Source organism: Pleurodeles waltl, chromosome 9, assembly GCF_031143425.1.
Source record: "Pleurodeles waltl isolate 20211129_DDA chromosome 9, aPleWal1.hap1.20221129, whole genome shotgun sequence".
NCBI lineage: Eukaryota > Metazoa > Chordata > Amphibia > Caudata > Salamandridae > Pleurodeles > Pleurodeles waltl.
Genome location: NC_090448.1, coordinates 1,180,698,453 through 1,180,720,346, shown reverse-complemented (window position 1 = coordinate 1,180,720,346; position 21,894 = coordinate 1,180,698,453). Strand labels below are relative to the sequence as shown.

The 21,894-nt window shown below is 50.2% G+C and overlaps 1 protein-coding gene across 2 annotated transcripts in view; it reads left to right on the top strand.

The window, feature by feature from the left end:
• Positions 1 to 21,894, top strand: part of PPP2R3C (protein phosphatase 2 regulatory subunit B''gamma) — an 89,415-nt gene that overhangs the window by 8,689 nt on the left and 58,832 nt on the right. For both annotated transcript variants that reach the window (XM_069209117.1, XM_069209118.1), the window contains exon 2: positions 20,324 to 20,448. In XM_069209117.1, coding sequence (XP_069065218.1) covers positions 20,324 to 20,448 — 125 coding nt within the window. The remainder of the gene's footprint in view (positions 1 to 20,323; positions 20,449 to 21,894) is intronic.

Below are 21,894 nucleotides of genomic sequence, written 5' to 3'. Positions count from 1 at the left end.
TACTCTCCCATTCAATATCCTGCTGCTCCTGAGAAGTGCAGGTACTCTCCAATTCCATGTCCTGCTGCTCCTGAGAAGTGCAGGTACTCTCCCATTCCATGTCCTGCTGCTCCTGAGAAGTGCAGGTGCTCTCCCATTCCATGTCCTGCTGCTCCTGAGAAGTGCAGGTACTCTCCCATTCAATGTCCTGCTGCTCCTGAGAAGTGCAGGTACTCTCCCATTCCATGTCCTGCTGCCCATGAGAAGTGCCGGTACTCTCCCATTCAATGTCCTGCTGCTCCTGAGAAGTGCCGGTACTCTCCCATTCCATGTCCTGCTGCTCCTGAGAAGTGCAGGTACTCTCCCATTCCATGTCCTGCTGCTCCTGAGACGTGCCGGTACTCTCCCACTGAATGTACTGCAGTAGTGCTGAGGAGTGCAGGTGCTCTCCCATTCAATGTTTTGCTGCCCATGAGAAGTGCAGGTACTCTCCCATTCCATGTCCTGCTGCTCCTGAGAAGTGCAGGTACTCTCCCATTCCATGTCCTGCTGCTCCTGAGAAGTGCAGGTACTCTCCCATTCCATGTCCTGCTGCTCCTGAGAAGTGCAGGTACTCTCCCATTCCATGTCCTGCTGCTCCTGAGAAGTGCAGGTACTCTCCCATTCCATGTCCTGCTGCCCATGAGAAGTGCCGGTACTCTCCCATTCAATGTCCTGCTGCTCCTGAGAAGTGCAGGTACTCTCCCATTCCATGTCCTGCTGCTCCTGAGAAGTGCAGGTACTCTCCCATTCCATGTCCTGCTGCCCATGAGAAGTGCCGGTACTCTCCCATTCAATGTCCTGCTGCTCCTGAGAAGTGCAGGTGCTCTCCCACTGAATGTACTGCAGTAGTGCTGAGGAGTGCAGGTACTCTCCCATTCAATGTCCTGCTGCTCCTGAGAAGGGCCGGTGCTCTCCCATTCCATGTCCTGCTGCCCATGAGAAGTGCCGGTGCTCTCCCATTCAATGTCCTGCTGCTCCTGAGAAGTGCAGGTACTCTCCCATTCCATGTCCTGCTGCTCCTGAGAAGTGCCGGTGCTCTCCCATTCAATGTCCTGCTGCTCCTGAGAAGTGCAGGTACTCTCCCATTCCATGTCCTGCTGCTCCTGAGAAGTGCAGGTGCTCTCCCATTCCATGTCCTGCTGCTCCTGAGAAGTGCAGGTGCTCTCCCATTCCATGTCCTGCTGCTCCTGAGAAGTGCAGGTGCTCTCCCATTCCATGTCCTGCTGCCCATGAGAAGTGCCGGTACTCTCCCATTCAATGTCCTCCTGCTCCTGAGAAGTGCAGGTGCTCTCCCATTCCATGTCCTGCTGCTCCTGAGAAGTGCAGGTACTCTCCCATTCCATGTCCTGCTGCTCCTGAGAAGTGCAGGTACTCTCCCATTCCATGTCCTGCTGCTCCTGAGAAGTGCAGGTACTCTCCCATTCCATGTCCTGCTGCCCATAAGAAGTGCCGGTACTCTCCCATTCAATGTCCTGCTGCTCCTGAGAAGTGCAGGTACTCTCCCATTCCATGTCCTGCTGCTCCTGAGAAGTGCAGGTACTCTCCCATTCCATGTCCTGCTGCCCATGAGAAGTGCCGGTACTCTCCCATTCAATGTCCTGCTGCTCCTGAGAAGTGCAGGTGCTCTCTTACTGAATGTACTGCAGTAGTGCTGAGGAGTGCAGGTACTCTCCCATTCAATGTCCTGCTGCTCCTGAGAAGGGCCGGTGCTCTCCCATTCCATGTCCTGCTGCCCATGAGAAGTGCCGGTGCTCTCCCATTCAATGTCCTGCTGCTCCTGAGAAGTGCAGGTACTCTCCCATTCCATGTCCTGCTGCTCCTGAGAAGTGCCGGTGCTCTCCCATTCAATGTCCTGCTGCTCCTGAGAAGTGCAGGTACTCTCCCATTCCATGTCCTGCTGCTCCTGAGAAGTGCAGGTGCTCTCCCATTCCATGTCCTGCTGCTCCTGAGAAGTGCAGGTGCTCTCCCATTCCATGTCCTGCTGCTCCTGAGAAGTGCAGGTGCTCTCCCATTCAATGTCCTGCTGCTCCTGAGAAGTGCAGGTACTCTCCCATTCCATGTCCTGCTGCTCCTGAGAAGTGCCGGTACTCTCCCATTCCATGTCCTGCTGCTCCTGAGAAGTGCAGGTGCTCTCCCATTCAATGTCCTACTGCTCCTGAGAAGTGCAGGTACTCTCCCATTCCATGTCCTGCTGCTCCTGAGAAGTGCAGGTGCTCTCCCATTCCATGTCCTGCTGCTCCTGAGAAGTGCCGGTACTCTCCCATTCAATGTCCTGCTGCTCCTGAGAAGTGCAGGTACTCTCCCATTCCATGTCCTGCTGCTCCTGAGAAGTGCCGGTACTCTCCCATTCAATGTCCTGCTGCTCCTGAGAAGTGCAGGTGCTCTCCCATTCCATGTCCTGCTGCTCCTGGGAAGTGCAGGTGCTCCCCCATTCAATGTCCTGCTGCTCCTGAGAAGTGCAGGTGCTCTCCCATTCCATGTCCTGCTGCTCCTGAGAAGTGCAGGTACTCTCCCATTCAATGTCCTGCTGCTCCTGAGAAGTGCAGGTGCTCTCCCATTCCATGTCCTGCTGCTCCTGAGAAGTGCAGGTACTCTCCCATTCCATGTCCTGCTGCTCCTGAGAAGTGCAGGTACTCTCCCATTCAATGTCCTGCTGCTCCTGAGAAGTGCAGGTACTCTCCCATTCCATGTCCTGCTGCTCCTGAGAAGTGCAGGTGCTCTCCCATTCAATGTCCTGCTGCTCCTGAGAAGTGCCGGTACTCTCCCATTCAATGTCCTGCTGCTCCTGAGAAGTGCCGGTGCTCTCCCATTCAATGTCCTGCTGCTCCTGAGAAGTGCAGGTACTCTCCCATTCCATGTCCTGCTGCTCCTGAGAAGTGCAGGTGCTCTCCCATTCCATGTCCTGCTGCTCCTGAGAAGTGCAGGTGCTCTCCCATTCCATGTCCTGCTGCTCCTGAGAAGTGCAGGTACTCTCCCATTCCATGTCCTGCTGCTCCTGAGAAGTGCAGGTACTCTCCCACTGAATGTACTGCAGTAGTGCTGAGGAGTGCAGGTACTCTCCCATTCAATGTCCTGCTGCTCCTGAGAAGTGCAGGTACTCTCCCATTCAATGTCCTGCTGCTCCTGAGAAGTGCAGGTGCTCTCCCATTCAATGTCCTGCTGCTCCTGAGAAGTGCCGGTACTCTCCCATTCAATGTCCTGCTGCTCCTGAGAAGTGCAGGTGCTCTCCCATTCAATGTCCTGCTGCTCCTGAGAAGTGCAGGTGCTCTCCCATTCAATGTCCTGCTGCTCCTGAGAAGTGCAGGTGCTCTCCCATTCAATGTCCTGCTGCTCCTGAGAAGTGCAGGTACTCTCCCATTCCATGTCCTGCTGCTCCTGAGAAGTGCCGGTGCTCTCCCATTCAATGTCCTGCTGCTCCTGAGAAGTGCAGGTACTCTCCCATTCCATGTCCTGCTGTTCCTGAGAAGAGCAGGTACTCTCCCACTGAATGTACTGCAGTAGTGCTGAGGAGTGCAGGTACTCTCCCATTCAATGTCCTGCTGCTCCTGAGAAGTGCAGGTACTCTCCCATTCAATGTCCTGCTGCTCCTGAGAAGTGCAGGTACTCTCCAATTCCATGTCCTGCTGCTCCTGAGAAGTGCAGGTACTCTCCCATTCAATGTCCTGCTGCTCCTGAGAAGTGCAGGTGCTCTCCCATTCCATGTCCTGCTGCTCCTGAGAAGTGCAGGTACTCTCCCATTCAATGTCCTGCTGCTCCTGAGAAGTGCAGGTACTCTCCCATTCCATGTCCTGCTGCCCATGAGAAGTGCCGGTACTCTCCCATTCAATGTCCTGCTGCTCCTGAGAAGTGCCGGTACTCTCCCATTCCATGTCCTGCTGCTCCTGAGAAGTGCAGGTACTCTCCCATTCCATGTCCTGCTGCTCCTGAGAAGTGCCGGTACTCTCCCACTGAATGTACTGCAGTAGTGCTGAGGAGTGCAGGTGCTCTCCCATTCAATGTCCTGCTGCCCATGAGAAGTGCAGGTACTCTCCCATTCAATGTCCTGCTGCCCATGAGAAGTGCAGGTACTCTCCCATTCAATGTCCTGCTGCTCCTGAGAAGTGCAGGTACTCTCCCATTCAATGTCCTGCTGCTCCTGAGAAGTGCAGGTACTCTCCCATTCCATGTCCTGCTGCCCATGAGAAGTGCCGGTACTCTCCCATTCAATGTCCTGCTGCTCCTGAGAAGTGCAGGTACTCTTCCATTCAATGTCCTCCTGCTCCTGAGAAGTGCAGGTGCTTTCCCATTCCATGTCCTGCTGCTCCTGAGAAGTGCAGGTACTCTCCCATTCCATGTCCTGCTGCTCCTGAGAAGTGCAGGTACTCTCCCATTCCATGTCCTGCTGCTCCTGAGAAGTGCAGGTACTCTCCCATTCCATGTCCTGCTGCCCATGAGAAGTGCCGGTACTCTCCCATTCAATGTCCTGCTGCTCCTGAGAAGTGCAGGTCCTCTCCCATTCCATGTCCTGCTGCTCCTGAGAAGTGCAGGTACTCTCCCATTCCATGTCCTGCTGCCCATGAGAAGTGCCGGTACTCTCCCATTCAATGTCCTGCTGCTCCTGAGAAGTGCAGGTGCTCTCCCACTGAATGTACTGCAGTAGTGCTGAGGAGTGCAGGTACTCTCCCATTCAATGTCCTGCTGCTCCTGAGAAGGGCCGGTGCTCTCCCATTCCATGTCCTGCTGCCCATGAGAAGTGCCGGTGCTCTCCCATTCAATGTCCTGCTGCTCCTGAGAAGTGCAGGTACTCTCCCATTCCATGTCCTGCTGCTCCTGAGAAGTGCAGGTGCTCTCCCATTCCATGTCCTGCTGCTCCTGAGAAGTGCAGGTGCTCTCCCATTCCATGTCCTGCTGCTCCTGAGAAGTGCAGGTGCTCTCCCATTCAATGTCCTGCTGCTCCTGAGAAGTGCAGGTGCTCTCCCATTCCATGTCCTGCTGCTCCTGAGAAGTGCCGGTACTCTCCCATTCCATGTCCTGCTGCTCCTGAGAAGTGCAGGTGCTCTCCCATTCAATGTCCTGCTGCTCCTGAGAAGTGCAGGTGCTCTCCCATTCCATGTCCTGCTGCTCCTGAGAAGTGCAGGTGCTCTCCCATTCCATGTCCTGCTGCTCCTGAGAAGTGCCGGTACTCTCCCATTCAATGTCCTGCTGCTCCTGAGAAGTGCAGGTACTCTCCCATTCCATGTCCTGCTGCTCCTGAGAAGTGCCGGTACTCTCCCATTCAATGTCCTGCTGCTCCTGAGAAGTGCAGGTGCTCTCCCATTCCATGTCCTGCTGCTCCTGAGAAGTGCAGGTGCTCCCCCATTCAATGTCCTGCTGCTCCTGAGAAGTGCAGGTGCTCTCCCATTCCATGTCCTGCTGCTCCTGAGAAGTGCAGGTGCTCTCCCATTCCATGTCCTGCTGCTCCTGAGAAGTGCCGGTGCTCTCCCATTCCATGTCCTGCTGCTCCTGAGAAGTGCAGGTGCTCCCCCATTCAATGTCCTGCTGCTCCTGAGAAGTGCAGGTGCTCTCCCATTCCATGTCCTGCTGCTCCTGAGAAGTGCAGGTGCTCTCCCTTTCAATGTCCTGCTGCTCCTGAGAAGTGCAGGTACTCTCCCATTCAATGTCCTGCTGCTCCTGAGAAGTGCCGGTGCTCTCCCATTCAATGTCCTGCTGCTCCTGAGAAGTGCAGGTGCTCTCCCATTCAATGTCCTGCTGCTCCTGAGAAGTGCAGGTGCTCTCCCATTCAATGTCCTGCTGCTCCTGAGAAGTGCAGGTGCTCTCCCATTCCATGTCCTGCTGCTCCTGAGAAGTGCCGGTGCTCTCCCATTCCATGTCCTGCTGCTCCTGAGAAGTGCCGGTGCTCTCCCATTCCATGTCCTGCTGCTCCTGAGAAGTGCAGGTACTCTCCCATTCAATGTCCTGCTGCTCCTGAGAAGTGCAGGTGCTCTCCCATTCCATGTCCTGCTGCTCCTGAGAAGTGCAGGTACTCTCCCATTCAATGTCCTGCTGCTCCTGAGAAGTGCAGGTACTCTCCCATTCCATGTCCTGCTGCTCCTGAGAAGTGCAGGTGCTCTCCCATTCAATGTCCTGCTGCTCCTGAGAAGTGCCGGTACTCTCCCATTCAATGTCCTGCTGCTCCTGAGAAGTGCCGGTGCTCTCCCATTCAATGTCCTGCTGCTCCTGAGAAGTGCAGGTACTCTCCCATTCCATGTCCTGCTGCTCCTGAGAAGTGCCGGTACTCTCCCATTCAATGTCCAGCTGCTCCTGAGAAGTGCAGGTGCTCTCCCATTCCATGTCCTGCTGCTCCTGAGAAGTGCCGGTACTCTCCCATTCCATGTCCTGCTGCTCCTGAGAAGTGCAGGTGCTCTCCCATTCCATGTCCTGCTGCTCCTGAGAAGTGCAGGTACTCTCCCATTCCATGTCCTGCTGCTCCTGAGAAGCGCAGGTACTCTCCCACTGAATGTACTGCAGTAGTGCTGAGGAGTGCAGGTACTCTCCCATTCAATGTCCTGCTGCTCCTGAGAAGTGCAGGTGCTCTCCCATTCAATGTCCTGCTGCTCCTGAGAAGTGCAGGTGCTCTCCCATTCAATGTCCTGCTGCTCCTGAGAAGTGCAGGTGCTCTCCCATTCAATGTCCTGCTGCTCCTGAGAAGTGCCGGTACTCTCCCATTCAATGTCCTGCTGCTCCTGAGAAGTGCAGGTGCTCTCCCATTCCATGTCCTGCTGCTCCTGAGAAGTGCAGGTGCTCTCCCATTCCATGTCCTGCTGCTCCTGAGAAGTGCAGGTGCTCTCCCATTCAATGTCCTGCTGCTCCTGAGAAGTGCAGGTGCTCTCCCATTCAATGTCCTGCTGCTCCTGAGAAGTGCAGGTACTCTCCCATTCCATGTCCTGCTGCTCCTGAGAAGTGCAGGTACTCTCCCATTCAATGTCCTGCTGCTCCTGAGAAGTGCAGGTGCTCTCCCATTCAATGTCCTGCTGCTCCTGAGAAGTGCAGGTACTCTCCCATTCCATGTCCTGCTGCTCCTGAGAAGTGCTGGTACTCTCCCATTCCATGTCCTGCTGTTCCTGAGAAGTGCAGGTACTCTCCCACTGAATGTAGTGCTGAGGAGTGCAGGTACTCTCCCATTCAATGTCCTGCTGCTCCTGAGAAGTGCAGGTACTCTCCCATTCAATGTCCTGCTGCTCCTGAGAAGTGCAGGTACTCTCCAATTCCATGTCCTGCTGCTCCTGAGAAGTGCAGGTACTCTCCCATTCAATGTCCTGCTGCTCCTGAGAAGTGCAGGTACTCTCCCATTCCATGTCCTGCTGCCCATGAGAAGTTCCGGTACTCTCCCATTCAATGTCCTGCTGCTCCTGAGAAGTGCCGGTACTCTCCCATTCCATGTCCTGCTGCTCCTGAGAAGTGCAGGTACTCTCCCATTCCATGTCCTGCTGCTCCTGAGAAGTGCCGGTACTCTCCCACTGAATGTACTGCAGTAGTGCTGAGGAGTGCAGGTGCTCTCCCATTCAATGTCCTGCTGCCCATGAGAAGTGCAGGTACTCTCCCATTCAATGTCCTGCTGCCCATGAGAAGTGCAGGTACTCTCCCATTCAATGTCCTGCTGCTCCTGAGAAGTGCAGGTACTCTCCCATTCAATGTCCTGCTGCTCCTGAGAAGTGCAGGTACTCTCCCATTCCATGTCCTGCTGCCCATGAGAAGTGCCGGTACTCTCCCATTCAATGTCCTACTGCTCCTGAGAAGTGCAGGTACTCTCCCATTCAATGTCCTCCTGCTCCTGAGAAGTGCAGGTGCTCTCCCATTCCATGTCCTGCTGCTCCTGAGAAGTGCAGGTACTCTCCCATTCCATGTCCTGCTGCTCCTGAGAAGTGCCGGTACTCTCCCATTCAATGTCCTGCTGCTCCTGAGAAGTGCCGGTACTCTCCCATTCCATGTCCTGCTGCTCCTGAGAAGTGCAGGTACTCTCCCATTCCATGTCCTGCTGCCCATGAGAAGTGCCGGTACTCTCCCATTCCATGTCCTGCTGCTCCTGAGAAGTGCAGGTATTCTCCCATTCAATGTCCTGCTGCTCCTGAGAAGTGCAGGTACTCTCCCATTCCATGTCCTGCTGCTCCTGAGAAGTGCAGGTACTCTCCCATTCCATGTCCTGCTGCCCATGAGAAGTGCCGGTACTCTCCCATTCAATGTCCTGCTGCTCCTGAGAAGTGCAGGTACTCTCCCATTCCATGTCCTGCTGCTCCTGAGAAGTGCAGGTACTCTCCCATTCCATGTCCTGCTGCCCATGAGAAGTACCGGTACTCTCCCATTCAATGTCCTGCTGCTCCTGAGAAGTGCAGGTGCTCTCCCACTGAATGTACTGCAGTAGTGCTGAGGAGTGCAGGTACTCTCCCATTCAATGTCCTGCTGCTCCTGAGAAGTGCAGGTACTCTCCCATTCCATGTCCTGCTGCTCCTGAGAAGTGCCGGTACTCTCCCATTCAATGTCCTGCTGCTCCTGAGAAGTGCAGGTGCTCTCCCATTCCATGTCCTGCTGCTCCTGAGAAGTGCAGGTACTCTCCCATTCCATGTCCTGCTGCTCCTGAGAAGTGCAGGTACTCTCCCATTCCATGTCCTGCTGCTCCTGAGAAGTGCAGGTGCTCTCCCATTCCATGTCCTGCTGCTCCTGAGAAGTGCGGGTGCTCTCCCATTCCATGTCCTGCTGCTCCTGAGAAGTGCAGGTACTCTCCCATTTCATGTGCTGCTGCTCCTGAGAAGTGCAGGTACTCTCCCATTCAATGTCCTGCTGCTCCTGAAAAGTGCAGGTACTCTCCCATTCAATGTCCTGCTGCTCCTGAGAAGTGCAGGTACTCTCCCACTGAATGTACTGCAGTAGTGCTGAGGAGTGCAGGTACTCTCCCATTCAATGTCCTGCTGCTCCTGAGAAGTGCAGGTACTCTCCCATTCCATGTCCTGCTGCTCCTGAGAAGTGCCGGTGCTCTCCCATTCCATGTCCTGCTGCTCCTGAGAAGTGCAGGTACTCTCCCATTCAATGTCCTGCTGCTCCTGAGAAGTGCAGGTACTCTCCCATTCAATGTCCTGCTGCTCCTGAGAAGTGCAGGTACTCTCCCATTCCATGTCCTGCTGCTCCTGAGAAGTGCAGGTACTCTCCCATTCCATGTCCTGCTGCTCCTGAGAAGTGCCGGTGCTCTCCCATTCCATGTCCTGCTGCTCCTGAGAAGTGCCGGTGCTCTCCCATTCCATGTCCTGCTGCTCCTGAGAAGTGCCGGTGCTCTCCCATTCCATGTCCTGCTGCTCCTGAGAACTGCAGGTGCTCTCCCATTCCATGTCCTGCTGCTCCTGAGAAGTGCCGGTACTCTCCCACTGAATGTACTGCAGTAGTGCTGAGGAGTGCAGGTACTCTCCCATTCAATGTCCTGCTGCCCATGAGAAGTGCAGGTGCTCCCCCATTCCATGTCCTGCTGCTCCTGAGAAGTGCAGGTGCTCTCCCATTCCATGTCCTGCTGCTCCTGAGAAGTGCAGGTGCTCTCCCATTCAATGTCCTGCTGCTCCTGAGAAGTGCAGGTGCTCTCCCATTCCATGTCCTGCTGCTCCTGAGAAGTGCAGGTGCTCTCCCATTCCATGTCCTGCTGCTCCTGAGAAGTGCAGGTGCTCTCCCATTCCATGTCCTGCTGCTCCTGAGAAGTGCAGGTGCTCTCCCATTCCATGTCCTGCTGCTCCTGAGAAGTGCTGGTGCTCTCCCATTCCATGTCCTGCTGCTCCTGAGAAGTGCAGGTGCTCTCCCATTCCATGTCCTGCTGCTCCTGAGAAGTGCAGGTACTCTCCCATTCAATGTCCTGCTGCTCCTGAGAAGTGCCGGTACTCTCCCACTGAATGTACTGCAGTAGTGCTGAGGAGTGCAGGTGCTCTCCCATTCAATGTCCTGCTGCCCATGAGAAGTGCCGGTACTCTCCCATTCAATGTCCTGCTGCTCCTGAGAAGTGCAGGTACTCTCCCACTGAATGTACTGCAGCAGTGCTGAGAGGTGCAGGTGCTCTGCCATGACATGTACTGCAGCAGTGCTGGGAAGTGCTGGAACTCTCCCACTGAATGTATTGCAGAAGTGCTGAGAGGTGCAGGTACTCTCCCACTGAATGTACTGCAGCAGTGCTGAGAGGTGCAGGTACTCTCCCACTGAAAGTACTGCAGCAGTGCTGAGAGGTGCAGGTACTCTCCCACTGAATGTATCATAGCAGTGCTGGAAAGTGCAGGTACTCTCCCATTCAATGTCCTGCTGCCCATGAGAAGTGCCGGTACTCTCCCATTCAATGTCCTGCTGCTCCTGAGAAGTGCAGGTACTCTCCCACTGAATGTACTGCAGCAGTGCTGAGAGGTGCAGGTGCTCTCCCATGACATGTACTGCAGCAGTGCTGGAACTCTCCCACTGAATGTATTGCAGAAGTGCTGAGAGGTGCAGGTACTCTCCCACTGAATGTACTGCAGCAGTGCTGAGAGGTGCAGGTACTCTCCCACTGAATGTACTGCAGCAGTGCTGAGAGGTGCAGGTACTCTCCCACTGAATGTATCATAGCAGTGCTGGGAAGTGCAGGTACTCTCCCATTTAATGTACTGCAGTAGTGCTGATACTCTCCCATTAAATGTATTGCATCAGTGCTGAGAAATGCAGGTACTCTCCCATTAAATGTATTGCAGTGATGAGAAGTGCAGGTACTCTCCCATTAAATGTATTGCATCAATGCTGAGAAATGCCAGTACGCTACCATTAAATGAATTGCTGAAGTGCTGAGAAGTACAGGTACTCTCCCATTAAATGTACAGCAGCAGTTCTCAGAAGTGCAGGTACTCTTCCATTCAATGTATTGTAGCAGTGCTGAGAAGTGCCGGTACTCTTCCATTAAATGTATTGATGCAGTGCTGAGAAGTGCCGTACTCTCCCACTGAATGTATTGCAGCAGTACTGAGAAGTACAGGTACTCTCCCATTAAATGTATTGCTGCAGTGCTGAGAAGTGCCAGTACGCTCCCATTAAATGTATTGCAGCAGTGCTGAGAAGTGCAGGTACTCTCACATTAAATATACTGTAGCAGTGCTGAGAAGTGCTGGTGCTCTCACATTAAGGGCCTGATTACAACCTTTGCAGATGGGATGCTGCTCCAAAAACTGACAGATATCTCGCCTGTCATTTTACAAGTTCCACAGGATATAATGGAACTTGTAATACGGCGGATGGGATATCCGTCACGTTTGTGACGGAGTATCCAACCCACCAGGGTCGTAATCGGGCCCTAAGTGTATTGCGGCAGTTCTGAGAAGTGCAGGTACTCTCCCATTAAATGTATTGCAGAAGTGCTGAGAAGTGTAGGTACTCTCCCACTGAATGTATTGCAGCAGTGCAGAGAAGTGCTGGTACTCTCCCATTAACTGTATTGCAGCGGTGCTGAGAAGTGCAGGTACTCTCCCCTTGAACGTATTGCAGCTATGCTGAGTAATGCTGGTACCTTCCCATTAAATGTATTGCTGCAGTGCTGAGACGTGCCAGTGCTCTCCCATTAAATGTTACGGCTGTGCAGAGAAGTGCTGGTACTCTCCCATTAAAAGTATTGCAGCAGTGCTGAGAAGTGCCAGTACTATCCCACTGAACGTATTGCAGCAATGCTGAGAAGTGCAGGTACTCTCCCTTTGAATGTATTGCAGCAATGCTGAGAAGTGCAAGTACTCTCCCTTTCAAATGAAAGAAGTGCAGGTACTCAGTACCGGACAGTACTTGCCCATTTAAAGCACTGACTGCAGAGAGCACTGAGTTTTGGTGTGTCACCCGCACACCTGTTCTTCCTCGGAGTCAGTGTGGGTCCTGTGGGCGCTCTGCCCAATCATTGCAGCCAGGATTCAGGTTGCTTATATGTGACATTTCTGTGGTTTCAATGCATTCATGAGTGATATTTACTGCCAAATGAGTTATGCATTGAGTGACACTTTCTTGCTAATAAATCAAAGGAGTAGCTCACATTTTAGTGCCTCTCTATTAATTTCCCACTATTATATCAAGAAATTAACATATCAGTGACTGCAAAGCCATAATCATAAAAATGCTCTGAAATCAAAGCATGATCAGTCTAACAGGTGAGAGGCCTCGCAAAACTACTTCCTGGTCAGTGAATAATGAAAGTAGAGGAAAACAGACAGCCACAAAACTAAGTCCAGCATTGTTAGAAATTAGGTTCCTGGTTGGCTAGGGTAGGCACCTAAGCCAGGCAGAGATCACCACTCTAGTCAGGGCGAGGGAGCTAAACACCCAAGATAAACCTTGCTCACTCCCTTGGTAGATTGGTACGAGCAGTCAGGCTTATCCCAGAGGCAAGGTGTAAAGTGTGTGCATAACACACACAACACCTGTGACACAATAAATACACCAAAAAGGAGAGTCCACAGCAAGTTGTATAAAAATATACTTTATTGCATAAAACATTATAAGACTAAACACAACATGTACCAGTAATATCCTGCTACACAAGCAGTTGTCAGAACATTACATAGATTACGAGTAGTCTGCGAAACCCAGCAGTGGTCAGGTAAACACCTAGATTATTACTATCCTGCAACACAAGCAGTAGTCAAGTCATCATTATCACCAAAAACGCACGTCATGATGAGCACATTATCATAACTGACAAGACATCATCAGGAATGCACATAGAGTGAAACGTTCCCCAAGTGGCAAGTCATAAATAACAGTACCCTCCGTGTATAGGTAACGCAGACCCAGAAATATGCTAGTCACCCAATCAGCAAGAAGAACATTGAACATAATAACCGGCCATGCAATGTAGGAGGAAAGCACAGAGGGTTAGAAAATACATATTACAGTCGCTCAGGGAGACATTGGGGCACTGGGGTCCTTGCATGCCTACCACAGCCATTACGATAATTAGAGCTGTCTTCCGAAGGATTGCACCCAAGGTCCAGCAGAGCGTGCACTGGCATAAACGTGGGCCGCAGAAGTGCCCTCGTGCCAACTACACGCATTATGCTCATTTCTGAGAGTCCGTCTTGCTCCCGGCAGGAAGCCACATCAATCTACCTCAGGGACCCCAAGCCGAGGTGAGCCCAACAGCCACCGACCCTGGGCACCTCAGGGCCGCCAACTTGGTATCAAGTGTGGGCCCCTGACCAGTGCTCTGGTCAGTCCTGGGGGGAGGGACTCCGCAGGGCAAGCAAAAAGGGTGGCGACCCCCGGGCAACAGCAGGGCAGTGTTTTCTTCGCTGTGGTCCATCCCAGGACAGTGGGCGGGAAGAAATTCTGCGGGTTTCGGGGAGCTACTTCGCTCCGTCTCTCCCCACGTGCCAAAATACAGCCGCTCTGCTTGAAGGGGAAATGTAGTATTTTCTAGCAGAGCCTCCGGAGCACAGCAGACAAGGTCTCTCAGGCCGCACCTCCCCTCTCCTGCGGCTCTGCAGTCTCCCTGTAGTGGCCTGAATCCTATTCCAGGGCTGCCATTGAGGCTGAGTTACTGAGCCCCGCGGTATTGGTCACTCCTGACCAAGGCCCCCCAGCGGAGTCTCAAGGGACACCGTACTTCCTTCTCTTTGGCTGCAGCAAGAGCCGGTTCCATTTGGGCTCTACTGCTAGTGGTGCACTTAGCAGAACCAGAGTTTGGGCGCTCGGAACCTTCAGCCCGAGCAGTCGAATCCGAAGGGCTGACAGCGGAGGTGAGGCACTTAGCAACTCAGGACACCTGAGGTGATTTACTCGCAGTCTCATAGATGCCAGGGGCTTCTCTCAACCAGCGGGCCCTCGCGATCTCCAAACAAAGCGTTCACCATATGCGGCGGGACCATAAACACCTCATCACACGCACAAGTAGGAAAACACAAAGCGCTCTTGCCGCGCTGAAGCAGGGAAACACCGAAGCGCTCCTTCTGTATGGCAGTCATAAAACAAGGGGGAAGAGGAGCATGCCATCCATCCCCTGGAGATCACTGGGGAAGGTCCAAGGGAAAGTACAAGTAAGCAGTGGGCTGGCACATCAGGGTCTTTGGGGCAAAGTAACAGCCCTCCTTGTGTCTCAGCAGGCCACAGGTCAGTTCTGATGGCGGTTCCTCATAGCAGCATAACAGATTCCTCTGGCAGGTCCATGCAAGGTCTACCTACGTGGGTACAAACAAACCCTGCATTTTGCACAGCTTCCAGAAAAGGGGGAGTGGGGCTTCCAACGAGCACTAAACAGTTCCAAGAATGTCCTCTTTCTCCTCCAGCACTGCCTCCAGACTTCAGCAAGGGGTAAACAAGCCCTTTGCGTGAGGCCAGGGCACAGCCTTTACAGATGCAGGTGTGTCCCACTTCTACCTCTCCCTGCCCAGGAAGACCATTTAATATGCAAATGCACCTCTGTGACACCTCCATCCTCCCTGTGTACAGGCTGTCTGAAAAGTTTGCACAAAGCCCAGCTGTCACTCTGCCCCAGGCGTGGATTGGAGGCAAGCTGTAAAACACCAGAGTCATCAGCACAGAGAAATGCTCACTTTCTAAAAATGGCATTTCTATAATGGTAATAAAAAATCCACCTACACCATTAAGCAGCATTTCTCACTCCATTGCAACCATACCAAACATGCCTATGCCACCCCTCATAGATCAGACAATACCACTTAGACATAGGTCAGGGCATTTCCAATCCAGTCCTATGAGAGGGGCAGCGCTCACAGTAGTGAGAAACTAAATAGTCTGTCACTACCAGGACATGTAGTACATAAAGACATATGTCCTACCTTTTACATACACAGCACCCTGCCCTGTGGGCTAGCTACGGCCCACCTTAGGGGTGGCATATGTAGAAAAGGGGAGTTCCAGGCCTGGCAAGTAAATTTAGATGCCAGGTCCCTGTGTCAGTAAACTGTGCACGCAGGTCCTGCGCTAGCACGCCTGAGGCATGTTTGAGAGACTACTTCTGTGGGTGGCGCAAGCAGCGCTGCAGGCCCACTAGTAGCATTTAATTTACAGGCCCTGGGTATAACCTATACCACTGTAAATTAAATAAGCCAATCGGGTGTAAGCCGATCATATCAAGTTTAGAAGGAAAAGCACATGCACTTTAGCACTGATCAGCAGTGATAAAGTGCTCAGAGTCCTAAAGCGAACAAAAAGAGGTCAGAAAAAATAGGAGGAGGAAGGCAAAATGTTTGGGGAAGACCCTGTAAAAAGGGCCAGGTCCAACAAGCATACTGCAGGATAAATGAGTAAGTTTGCAGTCAGCAACAAAATGTCATGTTTACCTCAGTTAAGAAGAAATGTAGCAGTGTGATTCCTCGTATGGCTGGAGTAAAATAAGTAAGTACCGGGTGAGCTTCACGCCTCAATAAACAACAGTTATGCACTTTGTGTGATGTAGGGATGGTAGGGAGCCACACGCTCATCAGTGGATCACCATCCTCGAAGCAGAGTTAAACACAGACACTTAAAATATCAGCTAACCACTCTGACTCTAGCCAACAAGCATCCCAAGGCCGTCCAAATTCCAAAAGTGCTTGTTGACCGAAGAGATGCAGGTAACAAAACAACTATGGCAAAGACTTTTTTTCTCTGCAGCTTGCACCTAAGAGAAGAAAGGTATCAGAGCAGGTAGCACCCACTGGTAAACCAAGGGGTGGTGAGTGGAATAACTGCAGTGATACTTACATTCAGTGGTTTACAGTCATGCACAGAGCTTTAAATGGGCAGGTACTGCCCAGTACTGAGTTCCTGCACTTCTTTCATTTAAAAGGGAGAGGGCCTGCATTTCTTAGCACTGCTGCCAATTAGTGAGTTCTGCACTTCAATATTTCCATCTCAGACACTGATTATGCATGTTATCATTGGAGTGTGGGAGGTATCTGGTGGTAGGTTGTGATCTAGTGGAAAAATAGACTTTTTAACCTGACCTGCAACTCTAACAATCACCAGCAATAGGGGCTACAGAATGGTGTTGTGTTTGACTTCAAGTGGGATTTTGAGCTGTATTGTGACATTATCACCAGCTGCCCTTTTTAAGGTTGTGGGGGATGAACCTCATGGTCCGTGCTTTAAATGGACAAGGTACTGTCTGGTACTGAGTGCCTGTACTACTTTAATTTGAAGGGGAGAGTACCTGTACCTCTCTGTACTGCTGCAGTAGATTGAATGGGAGAGTACCAGCACTTCTCAGGAGCAAACGGGTACTCTACAGAGTGAGTGCCTGCACTTCTATAGTTCCATTTAAAGCACTGCTCAAGGTTAATCAAGGTATTTTTCTGCTCCTCCTCCTTTGGCCTTACCTGTGGACTAAAGAGAGAACACTGTCCGTTCTTGATGATGAGACAATCCTGATACTTTGGAGTTTGTGTAGCGTCTGCCCCTGGATCGATTTTATGTTTCGCTGGCAGTGGGTACCAATACAAGCTGTAAAATAAATGATGTCTAATCCCGACCTACTGTGAAAATTAGGGTGAGCTACTAATGAAGCGCTATTGACCAAGTACTCTGCAAGTATGAAGTATGTCATCATTCTTAAGTGTTTTTTTTTAAATAATAACTTCATATTGAGAGTTTATAGGTATAATGCCCTTCCACCAGTGCATAGCCCCATGTGTCCTAACCACTAATGGAAATAACAGTGCCCTGAGCTAGAGAAAGGCAGTTCTAGATGCTCTGCACACGTGAGCCACCTATGCCTTGGTGAGGTGGCAGGAAAAGAAACCTCGGGGAAGTTAATGTGCTTAACCTATATAATCGGTGGTTCCTGCTACCAGTGGCTCGAGGAGGGTTTGGGGATCAGCGCCTTAGCCCACATATAGGGGGTGACGCTATCTCAACATCCACATTTTGGGTCAAGTTCACCCATTCTTTGATGAAGAAAGTTAATTCCAGATTGGGAGAATCACGAAAGCATAATAGACAATGCTCTTAGAAAAATATAAGAAGCATGCTTCAAGAGTTTTCTCAATCAGCGGTCAGCTCTCCAGGACACATTCTTTGGGGTCAAGGACAACACGTTTTCGTTTTTTTTTTCCACTGGATAAGTAGACCAAACTCCCTGCATCAAACACCCTTTGGTTGCTAATTTATAGTCTGCAATATGGGTGTGGGAAACAGTATTATCCTGCCAAGGCAAGCTGCTGTGCTTTTTCATATATATGATCTTCAAAACTGTATCTGCGGTTTATCAATTTGAAGCTTTTACTATTATCGTGCGCACTTTTAATGTGTGTATACGTTCGTGCATGTGTGTATATATATATATATATATTACCTAGTGGTGGTCGCCACTAGTTAGTTATAGTTATGACCTAGTTACTCGAGAAAAAATGTTTTTTGTCTTGCTAATAACTTTGGTGCCTTTTGATGAATCTTCACAAACGTTTCCAGAAAACAATGGATGTCACTTCATTTGCCGTCTGGAAAGTTTCAGGGTGATCTGTCAAGTGGGGCAGAGAGAAAAGGGGGGGGGGATCCCCAAAAACGTTTTCCCCATTCAATTTTCCAGTAGCAGTAATAGCGCCGAAACGACTGGACGGAATTACACCAAATTTGGGAGATAGGTAGCTCTTGGTCAAAAAAGAGGCCTTTTTGTAATTTGATGTAAATTTGTTCAGTAGTTTAAAAAAAATTAAAGGTCATTTACATTTGTATATATAGGGATGCAAAGGATTCGTGACCCTTCCCGATCTCATGCTGAGATCTGACTGGCTGCCAACACTTCAGCAAAGAAGTGTTGTCAGCCATGTTGGGACTCGGCTTCAGCTAACTCCCACAAAAAAGGTTAAAAATAAAGAACTGGCCCAGCTAGAGTAACCCTGACCCCTTTTTTTTTAATTTACAGCAGGAGTCATGGTGGATCTGCGGATCAGCCATAAATTAAAAAAAAGCATTCGCAATGCAATGGGACTCACGTTTACTCGTTAAAGCTATTAGCTTTGTAAACTCCTAATAGGGCTTTTCTTGCCACAAAAACTGAAAATTAAAAGTTTTGCATAAGCGAGCCGACGGCCGCCATAAGCGCAAAGCAAATACACAAAAGGAAACAAAATTTCACTTGCAGTGAAAAGTATCAGCAAAAGTGCAATTATTGATGTAACCCGCAAAAGTGCAATTATCCATGTAACAGGATCGATGTCATACAAAGCACTCTTACTACTGCCCATCGAGATTGAGCTACCTACGAAATAAAGAGAAAAAATAGCAGAAACCATACTGGAACCACAGAGCCTCGTATGTTTTCAGTAGTTTTACCGGTGCGCTCGAGGTGGGCTAAACACCGGAAAAGGCATGACGTAGGCATGCCTTTCACTAATGAAATCAAGCTAATTTTAAAAGGCAAGCCCACAAACCAACCAAACTGATGGGCTTGACATGGGTGTGGTTACAAGCTCACAAAGAGATTACACCAGCGACGGAGCGCTTTGCGCGCAACCCTAAAAATACGAAGCACGGGCTCCTGTGCTTCGTCTTTTTTAAGTCCCTGGGTGCCCCCCCAGGGCTTTTGTGTTATATGGTGTGGGGCCGCACGTCCCCCCCCTCGAGTAGCCACTGATGACCCTGTGGACAGCCACCCCACCAGGGCCGGCTTCTGCTGTGTCACGGGGTGACCACCCCCGGGACCTAGCGGTTTGCTGTGACTGGTGGGAGCTTTGACAGCAGCAGCCAAGTCACGGTACACACTCTGCTTTCTGTCAGCGGGACCTATCAAACAGGTCCGGCTGTCAGAAAGTGGAGTTTTCATCTGTCTTCCCTGCACACAGAGAAGAGTGCAGGGAAGATAGATGAAAACATTGCTCCAGCAACCAGGAAGTTACTACTTAAAGCAGTTGCTTGGTTGCTGGAGCAATGCCAACTCCTGCAGGAGGCGGGAGCCGGGTGGGACAGCAGGGGAGGCCTTGAGTCTCCCCGAGGTCCCAGATAGTCCATAAAGGGCACACCAAAAAAAGTTGCGTAGGACCACAGGTGAGGCTTTGAGGTTACACCCCCCCCCCCGCAGTCCTATATAGCCCATAAAGGGCAAAAATTTTTTTTTTAAACAGCTAGCCTAATGGTGAAGGTCACAGACCTTCACCTGAGTTGAGGGTTCGATTCCAGGTGTACCACCCCTACTCATTTCCCTCCTTTATTTTTTTTTAAACTACAAGTGTTTAAGACTCATACTGAAAGGTGATTTTACTATTTTTAATTGACTAGTACATTTTGTATTCAATCTGTGCAGAAATATCTCATTCTAAGTATACCATACATCAAAGCCTAAAAACCTTCTATCTCTCTCTCTCTCTTTCAGTCTCTTTCTCCCACTCACACATGCACTCAGACCCTTATGCACCCACTCATAAACCCACTCAGACCCTCGTGCACCCAGTCACAGCCCCAGTCAGACCCTCACACACCCAGTCACAGCCCCAGTCAGACCCTCACGCGCCAAGTCACAGCCCCAGTCAGACCCTCACGCACCCAGTCACAGCCCAAGTAAGACCCTCACGCACCCGGTCACAGCCCTAGTCAGACCCTCACGCACCCAGTCACAGCCCCATTCAGACCCTCACGCACCCACTCACAGACCCACTCAGACTGTCACACCCACTGACACCCTCATGCACCCACTCACTGGGGCCAACTGCTGCCGCATATGGCCAAAGGTGGTGGTTGGATTAACGTATAATAATGATAAATACTCTACATTAAAAAACCATAAAAATTCAATGAAAAAATCGTACAGGGATGCTATAGTTAGGTAATAGAATTAGAAAAGAAACATAGAAATTCATTTAAAAATCCGAAGGTTGCAGGGACGTTATAGTTAGGCTCACATTTTGAATGTACCAAACCATAGAAATTTACCAGTTATAGTTAGTTATCTCAAGTAACTATAACTCGTGACCTAAGGTAACTATAACTCGCACCCTCACCATGCACTGCTAGTTACCCCACAAGTTACAGCACTCATAACATCTTTGACAACATCATTCATAATATCAATCTAATATTTTCAGTAAAGTTTTTGATGAAAAAACTGTAAATGGCAGGGGCGTGAGTTATAGTTACCTTAGGGCAAATACTTTAGAGTCCTGATGAGGTGACTTGTTTGGAGAATTTAAAGAATGAAATACATCAACAATGAAATAAAGGATAAACCTCTAATATATAAATTAGACTGTCCCTCTGAATTTTTAACTTTATTGCATGGATGAGGATAACCTTAGTCTGGAAGCGTGTGTCTGTTTTGTAGCTGTGCCTTCTTTTGAGATTTCCAGCATAGCATCAATTCTGAGTTGCTGAGTTTCTGTACTTTTATCAACAGCTAAAAGAAGTGATCAGGAGTTGAAAGATGAAGAAATGGAATTGTTTACCAAATTCTATACAGAGTGGAAAGGAAATAGGAGTGGCAGCACATCCTCGCAGAACATTCCACGATTCTACTATAGGGTAAGGAATACAATGCACAGGTGTGGCGGTGGGGTAAAGGGAAGGTGTGGTGAAATATGAAAGATCCATTTATACACCAAGTCCAGATGCAATGCAGAACAACAGCATGTTTCAAAAGCATGTTTGTAGACAAACGGGTTTGGATAGGCCGGTCTGTCCTTATCAAGTTTTAATCTACAGGAAATAAGAAAATCAATGGGCCTGTAGCTTCTTACCTGAGAGTAAACAGCAATATGGATGGATGTTTGGGTCCATGATAGGCAGACTGACAAAGCCTGATGGTAGTTCTGCGGGAAATATTAGACTGAATGTCCCTAGCAGCCCAGGAAAGGTCGGTTTGGATAGTGCTGTTGGTGAGGTGGGGGGCTCATATGCCACAAAAATGGACACACATTTGAGTATCTAAATATGCTATGACTAAAGAATGAATGATTGCTCAGCTGTACGGTGCTAGGTTCCTTACTTTCAGTGAGGTGGGTGTTGGCAGGTCTTGGTTTGGGGATCAACTGAAAGTGAGTGCCCAACAACAGAGTCCCAGTCTTGGTTCTGCTTATGTAGAGTAAGCTCACTTTCGTGTGGTGGAACACGCAGGCCAGGTATGAGTTAATGGTCCACTGGTTCTTTGGTCTCTTGTCAAGCTGGAGGTGGATTTGGACGCATTGAACTTACACCTAGAAACTCTACTGGACCTGCTCTAGAGCTGCATCCAAAGGCACACGTACATCTGAAACGCAGACATGGGGCAGATGATCCCTTTGGGATGTCATACTTCATTGTGTGAGAGAACAACTCCCCTGGGCAAATGTTTATTGGTTGGCTCCTTGTGGATGGAAGGATTTGGATCAGCTCATTCCTGGTCTTTTGACCTTCTTGATAGTATTTCATGGTAAACGGTGTCTTACAGGTCTTACTTGTTTAAGAGTATTAGAGCTGTTTCCTTGTTTTAGTCCAGAGAAATGAGCAACTGTTCCGTAATGTTGAACATGGCAGCCTCTGTGCCCCTTGAAAGCTTGACCCTGACTGATGAGCAGTTACAATATTTTAAATTTCATGTAATCCTGAAGAGTTTGTGTTGTACCCACCATTTCTGAAATTTGATTGAAGGGAAGGAGATCAGCCAATAATCATCCAGAATCCTCATGTATACAGTTGTGTTTTTCAGGATTGGGCAATGACTGTAGGAAAATGCCATCTTTCCGTTATAATTACCCCCACTTTTTGTCTAATGTCAGTGTGTTTGGACTGTAGTTCATTGGGATCCTGCCAACTAGGACTGTGCTCTCTCCCCTAAATGTAGTTGCTGGTAACTTCTTACGCCCACAATTGGCATACTGGTGCCTCCATTAAAGTCCCTAGTATATGATACCTAGGTACCCAGGGCATTGGTGCACCAGGGTTGCCCCAGGGGCTGCAGCATGTATTATGCCACCCCTGGGAGCCCATGCA